The 8,101-nt window shown below is 35.1% G+C and overlaps 1 protein-coding gene across 1 annotated transcript in view; it reads left to right on the top strand.

The window, feature by feature from the left end:
- LOC102420563 (transmembrane protease serine 11D) overlaps window positions 1-8,101 on the top strand; it is a gene marked incomplete at its 5' end in the record, with an annotated part of 19,344 nt that overhangs the window by 7,810 nt on the left and 3,433 nt on the right. Inside the window, 2 exons of the mRNA XM_014461701.2 lie at window positions 3,478-3,737; window positions 5,154-5,296. Coding sequence (XP_014317187.1) covers window positions 3,478-3,737; window positions 5,154-5,296 — 403 coding nt within the window. The remainder of the gene's footprint in view (window positions 1-3,477; window positions 3,738-5,153; window positions 5,297-8,101) is intronic.

Here is an 8,101-nt window from a genome sequence, read left to right as displayed (position 1 = left end):
CCTTTACAGATTTGATGGACTGCCTCATACTACAATGCCTGGTGGGAATTGTTTATTAAGTTAAGAGGGAGTAACATTTAAAAAGATTAGTACATGTATTCTGAACAAATGTTTTAGGAAACCCCATATTATTCTGAAATTTTCTTATGACTATATTATGACTCAATATATTTTTTACACAATGAATGCATTTTAAATTTCTGATAGCAGAACTTTATGATATCAGGAGTAACCAAATTTCTGATTTAGATCAGCACATTTATTGCTATATATCAGAAAATACAAGCAACAAAATTAACAAAAACATTTCAGTCTTCATTGCCACCTAAAAGGAATGGCATTAATTGATTTTGATCACCCCTGAGTTTAGGAACCAGAAATGCAAATACCTGGACTTAGCAACAAGCACTTAGAGTAATCAAGAATGCGATAGAAAGAGTGCAGGATTCTAAGCTGTATTCAGATCCGACCACCAAAAGCTAAGTAAAGGCCACAGTTATAAATGAAAGCCACAATTATAATGAAAGCCACAGTTATAGATATCACCAATGATAACCAAAGAATTCCATGATTTTAAAGGCTTGGAACATTTGGGGAAGTTTGTCTCCCCAAATCCTTCCATTCACTACCCTGACTTATCCCTAAGAGCTGGCAAACTACATGAACCTTGTATTGGCATCTCCCTGTAGACCTGATTGTCACTGAGAACCCATTAATGAGGATTTGTTTGGGGCAGGACCAATCTTATGTCAAGGGACATAGAAAGGAGTCTTGAATTGTTACCTCCTCTATGAAGCTTTCCCTGATGCTCCTTTCCTTCTCCTACCTTCTTCTCACAAAAATATGCTTATTAACCTTTAACAGTAGTGCCTGTGATTTATGATTATCTCTGTTAGGCTCCTCCTTCATTAGTGCGTAGAGCTGCTCAGTAACACATGGATCCTCACAGCAGCTCACTGCTTCAGAAGGTGAGGCCACAGCTACCTACCCATCTGGAACAACTAGGAGAGACATGTACATGAGGACTCCACCCATAATTATGTATATTCTTATTCTCAGAGAGTCATACTATTCATTATACAAAGTAGATACTTATTAATGGCTTGCTGAATTATAACTAGTGAAAAGAATAGTTACCTTCATTGAGTATTTACTTTGTGGCAAGCACTATGCTTGACATAGTTTACTTGTCTGAATTAATGCTTAAAATTGTGTGAGAGAAAATCACCTATCACATTTTATGCATTAAATAAACTGAGAATTAAAGAGTGTAAGTAACTTGCCCTAAATAATATTGCTAATATGTGGCATAGCCAAGATTTAAATCTAAATCTTACCGGTTCTCAAACCATGATCTTATTCATTTGCTGGAAGAAAAAAAAACATAAAGGAAGAAATGGAGACAGGGAAGCAAGGAGACGAAGAAGGAAGAAAGACGCAAAGAATATATTTTAGAATCTTCACTGAAAGACCCCGATCAAATTAAGTTCAATGTAAAATAATCATGTATTTGCTTGTTGTGAAATATTTTTTCTTTAGAATTTTTAACTAGTATATTTACTTTATACAAGCTACTGTGACTTATAAAAGCATTTCCTGGATATATGAGTTTTATTTCCTGTATCAATTCCACTGTCTATATCTAAACTCCACAAAACCATTAAATTATTATTTGGTTTCATTTTTTAAATATATTTTTATTTATTTTAGAGAGAGAGAGGGAGAGAGTGAGAAACATCGATCAGTTGCCTTCCAATTCGCTGCTTTCCATATGTGCCCAACCTGGGACCAAACCTGCAACCCAAGTATGTGCTCTAGCTGGGAGTAGAACCAACAACCTTTCGTTGCACAGAATGCTGCCCAGCCAACTGAGCCACTCCAGCCAGACTACATTTTGTTTTTATTCAACTTTAGGAGCACATTGAGTTAACCCTACAATTTATAGATCCTTATTTTCATCACTCTGTACAAGATCTTTCTCTCATCTTATTTTTCTCCTTTTATATGTGGATCCTACTTCCACTGCCCCCATAGGCCTCACTGATATTTTACATATGTCTTCAAATATACAATTACCTACAAAATGTATAGGGTGTGTGTGTGTGTGTGTGTGTGTGTGTGTGTGTGTGTGCCCTTCATTTATATAAGTAGCATTGTGCTCATATTATTCCTTATTTTGGGGGCTCAATCCTGGGAATTTTAATCTGGTCCACCATAAACTCCACAGTATACCTTTACTCAAGTAGGTTGCTCCAACTTCACACACACACACACACACACACACACACACACACACACACACCCTCATTTTTGCCTCTCTACAAACCTTCAAGAATTTCTCTGAAATATGTACCCAGAAGTATATATGCAGTCTGCCAAACACACTAAAATGCTTTCCAGAAGTTTACATCTTTACCAGCAATGCAAAAGAGTTTGAACTTCTCTTCACCTACACCATGTTATTCTCTTCTTAAACTGTTGTCATCCTCATGAATATACATTAGATGCTCATTATTGTTATATTTTCCATTTCTCAGCTTACTAGTGGGTTTGAGTATTCTTTTACATACGTATCTACTAGCTGTTTGACCTTCCCCTTCCATGAACTTTCTATTCACATGTTTTGCCCATTTTATAACAGTTTTTCTGCACATTTATTATTGGTTTACAGATTTCTTTCTATATATTCTACAAAAGTTTTAGATATTAAACACTGCAAGTATTTTTTCATGGTTTCTCATCCATCTAGTAAACTTGTCAATAGTATACTTAAATTTGATTCCATGAAATTCATCCATTATTAACCTATGGTCTGTGTTTTGGGAGTTTCACTAAGAAATCCAAATTTCTAGGTCACAAAGATAATGCCTCAGATTTTTTTTTATATTAGTGAGTGGTTTCACCTGCCCCCCCTCGCTCTCTCTAAACACAGACACACACACACACACACACACACACACACACACACACACATTGTACACATGTACACAGAAATCTTCAACAAGCCTCACAGTACAGAAAAATCATTCATTAACTAATAAGATGTGAGCCCCTTTTCATAACTACTATTTATATAGAACTTTTGGCTAAAGGCAAGGCAAGGAAAAAATACAGATGGAAGAAATGAGTTAAAACTAAAGTGGAGAGTCCTTCAGACTTCTTAGTTGTTTGGATAGGAGGATGTAGAAAAGAGAAACATCAATGAAGGCATATCAAAGCATCAGAATATTCTTACTGAGATTTCACCAACCTAAGATATATTTTCTAAAATCTTTCTATGTTTCTTTATTGTGTCAGTGAAGAGTTCAACTCAACTGCTAGCTATGTGATACAGAAATATATAGCAAAGAGGGGTTGACCAAACAGTTTCTCAGTGGTGGTGAGGGTAAAAAACACAAAATCCAAATATTTAACATGTTTTCAAATTCCCTATTCAAATCCATGATTTCTTTCTTTCTTTCTCTCTTTTTTTTTTAGCTACTCTGATCCTCGTAGATGGACTGTCACCTTTGGTATTTCCACAGCATTTCCTGTAATGAGAAAAGCAGTAAATACTATTTTGATCCATAACAATTATAACTCTGCAACTCATGAAAATGATATTGCACTTGTGAAGCTTGCAGAAGGTGTCACCTTTACCAAAAATATCCATACGGTATGTCTCCCAGAGGCTACCCAGAATATTGTACCTGGTTCCACTGCTTATGTAACAGGATGGGGATCACGAGCATATGACAGTAAGTATCTCAGGAAAAAATAAAAAATCTCTTGGTACTTGCTATTATATAATCTTTTTAAATTAGGGAGCACCTGAAAGATGGATTCTACAAACATAGCCATACTATATTCTGGTCAGTCTAAACTGTAGTTATTCCTGAGTTCCCTCAGCAAAGCAAAGCAATGCCCCTAGCTACTATGGAGAATTCCCAAATGCACAGGAAAATGTAAAATAAGGTGATAAAGAAGCATGAGTTCTTCATAGGGAAATACAAGATAAAGTGATGAAAATACATGAATTTTTCAATGACGCAGAGACTCCATGTTACTCAAATGGCTCCCTTATAAGAAGAAAAATAAAATAACATTTTTTAAAAGAGAATTTGGCTAGATATTATTTAAGGGTTTTAACACCCTTTAAGGCAGGGGTCCTCAAACTTTTTAAACAGGGGGCCAGTTCACTGTCCCTCAGACCGTTGGAAAGTTGGACTATAGTTTAAAAAAAAACTATGAACAAATTCCTATGCACACGGCACATATCTTATTTTGAAGTAAAAAAACAAAATGGGAACAAATACAATATTTGTATTTGCATGTGGCCCGCGGGTCGTAGTTTGAGGACCCCTGCTTTAAGGTATTAATAGCCATTTAAGGTATTCTGAGATGAAATAAATCCTGCCTCAAGCAAGACACTCTAGATATACATAAATATTGCTCAGATTTATTTATTGAATGAATAAAATGGAAATAAATATGAGGGCAATATGAGGAAGCAAATAGGGCCAAGGAGAAAATAAGAGTATCATCAGCTGAGGAGTGGAAAGATAGCATTAACAATTTTCATGGGATTTACCCATGTTGTAGATATCTCTCCAGAATAACACAAAGATTTAATTGTCCAGGAAAATATTTTATTGTGTTCTGATAGTCCAATGTGATTTGGTGTAGTATATAAAAATTTGTGCGAATCACAAAAATGGCATTGTTTTTTGACGGACCATCAATATAAAATAAATTAGTTCTTTAGCCTTGAAAACAGACTAGTTTCTCTTTTGTTTCTAGATTAAAGGTTATTCAACATGTAATTTTCCAATTCAAAGTCAGTCAGTAGATAATTTAAATGCTACTGGTCAATTTTAAGATGGCAGATTTATTTTTTTGTTTTTAAATTCTAAGTGGCATCACAAAGCGAAAGGAGAGAGAGAGAGAGAGAGAGAGAGAGAGAGAGAGAGAGACTGATCTGTGTAAAAAAGGTTATCTTTCTCTACTCATGGGTATCTTTACTGAGAAGAGACACCTAAGTACATCTTAATAGCCCTCTTTTCTGAATAAGAGATAAAGTTTGGAGTACAGTTATTCCTTCCCATATTCAATGTAGAGTCTTAAACTTATTTACTTATTTTGAGTGTATTTTCTTTCTGATTTGTAATTAACAGGCAACCCAGTTCCAGAACTAGAACAAGGACAGGTCAACATAATAAGTAATAGTGTATGTAATGCACCGACTAGTTACGATGGAGCAGTCTTGTCTTCAATGCTATGTGCTGGACTGGCTCAAGGTGGAGTGGATGCATGCCGGGTAAGTTCAGGACCATGTTATCAATGACTTCACTCAAGTATATAAGTTCTTACTAGCATGTGATACCGTGATAGGCAAAGAGATAAATTGTAATACACAGTCCTGGTCCTCTAAAAATGTATGATCTAGATTTTAGAGATAAAATTTATTTTATGAGGTTGATTTGTCATGAAATACTAGTTTTGAGAAGGCAGATTGCAGAGTGGTTAATCCAAGATCAAGAACCAGACAGGCCTGAGTTTGAATTCCTTAACCTCTATAACCAATTATTTTATCAATAAAATGCGGATAATAATAATAATAGTAGTAGTAGTATCTAATGTTTTTACATCCTACTAAAGAGTAGTTGGAGATTAAATTTGTAGGGTACATACTAAGCAACAAGGAAATACCAGCTATTTTTATTGTTATTAACCTAGATCATGATCACTGGCCTTAATAACTGTAATCTCAACCATTTAATCACTATGAGGGTTTAAGTAAATTAATTACTCATCTAAGAGTCATGGACAATAATTGATTTTAAGATTAAATAACACCTCAATATCAGCACCTTGAAGATAGAAAATTTATTTTAAAAGCTTAATTACTTGAGTTACAACAGCTCTCAAATTGTAAAACAGCACAAATGAGAAAAAAATTTAGATCTAGCCTATAATTTTTAACCAAGTATAAAAATGCAAACAATAAGTATGAAATTCTCCCTTTAAAATCATCAAAATAATATTTTAATACTAAAAATTTTAATTAAGTTATCTAAACCATTGATGTGGTTATATCTTTTCATAGATTTTATCGGAAATCCAATTCCATATATTAATAGCAACAGCTTCTCAGCATCAGAAATTACATTACTGGAATTAAGAAAAATCAATCTGTTTTCTTGAGGAATTTGATACTGTTTTCCTGGGAACTGTATGCAGAAAAACTAGGTTTATTCTTTCCTCAAACATTACTGACTTTTTTATTTAGTGCACATGTTTTTAAAAAGTGAATAAGAAGAACTTCTTACATAACTTTTGTGAAGACCCCAACCCATGCACATTTTCCCCAAAATGAAACATTTTTATTGATTGCAAGTTGTGTGTAGGTGAGGGGCGTTGTTTATTTATTTTCAGGATACTGTTAATTACTCATGGCCCTTTATCCCCAGTTTAAGTGGATATGACCTTGTGGTAGAGGTCGCTTCTTCTTCCCTTAGCAGCTTCTTTTTGATTCCTGGCCCTGTAAACAACAAACTCTCAACTTTCATAGTAGTTTTTCAGATAATTCACTAATCTAATAAGCAACACACCTCTGCACTGACCATTTCAGATCTACTAAGAGCATTAACACCCACTGACTTAGGGACACACATGAGTATAAAAGGATGTTATCATGCTTTACTCATGATGCCCTTTACCTTCGGCATGTACAAATTCGGCTCTTCCCCCAAGCCTACTTGAAGCCATAACTCATCTTGAAACTTTCCTGTGTCTTCTACTCCAGGCCTCATTAATTTTCAGCTGAAATACTATAATGCATACAGTTTGTGCCTCAAGAATAAATAGCACTTTACATAAGAGCTTATGATGTCCTATCATTTCTGTTCATTCATTCAAAGAAAATATATTAGTTTCTGTGCATCAGACACTTGCTAACACAATGTGTTCCTTGCACTCAGCAAAGCAATGTCTAGAAGAAAGAACACAAGTTCAAATGTCTGCATAATCAGACAGTGAAACTGGCTAGATACAGGAAAAAATGACATGTCCTTCTTAGTTTAACATTTGCCTGTGCACTCTTGGTAAGACATTATACAGAAAATTGTCTTACAATAGTGGAAATAGCAGCAAAAAGGCAATGGTGAAAAAAGTGCTGAGAACTGGTTATCTGAAGCACAGATGCATAATCTGAAAGAGGCAGTGCCTCTGGTGATTCACACATTAACCCGTCTTCCCATCTAGACCAGTAATTAAGTAGGCATGGAAGCACTAGCTACCAAGGTCAGTCAAATGAATAGCAAACTATTCTAGAAGCACACTTGGTAATAATAGCTGATTTTTATTAGCACTAACTATATGCCAGGCATTATATATGTTAACCTCATTTCAACACTCAAAAACATTCACCAATGAGGAAACTGAGGCACAAGGAGCTATTAAATAGCTTACTGAAGGTCATGTTGCTGGTTAGTGGAGGATTCAAACACTGGCTATCTAACTCCAGAACTCACAGATTTGCCCCATCATGCAGCATGTAAGACCTGCTAAATTTGTCTCCCCAACTGGAAAGCCTATGCACATATTTGTTGGTTGGTTTATTATTATAATTGGATGGTATTTCATGAGGAGCATTTTACTCATTGCCATATAAATATCTTTCTGCTTATTCATAAAAAATAAAAATATTGGATTTTTTATATTTATCTTTATTGTTGAAAGTATTACAGATTTCCCCTATTTTCCCCCATGAACTCCCTCCAACCTACTCCCACCCCCTCCCCAAGTCTTCAGCACACTATTGTCTGTCTCCATGGGTTATGTATATATGCATATAAGTTCTTGGTTAATCTCTTTCCTCTTCAACCCCTTTCCCCGGAGAATCATCAGTCTGCTGTATGCTTCCATGTCCCTGGACCTATTCAGTTTCTTTTGTTCATTAAATTCCAAATCTAAGTGAGATCATACGGTATTTGTCTTTCTCTGACTGGCTTATTTCACTTAACATAATACTTTCCAGGTCTTACCATGCTCTCTCAAAGGCAAAGAGATCCTTCTTTTTTACAACTCCATAGTATTCTATTTTATAACTAAGACCTGGTGC

The sequence above is a fragment of the Myotis lucifugus genome, unplaced genomic scaffold, assembly GCF_000147115.1.
Source record: "Myotis lucifugus unplaced genomic scaffold, Myoluc2.0 scaffold_159, whole genome shotgun sequence".
Lineage (NCBI taxonomy): Eukaryota > Metazoa > Chordata > Mammalia > Chiroptera > Vespertilionidae > Myotis > Myotis lucifugus.
This window is presented reverse-complemented; position numbering and strand designations above follow the sequence as displayed.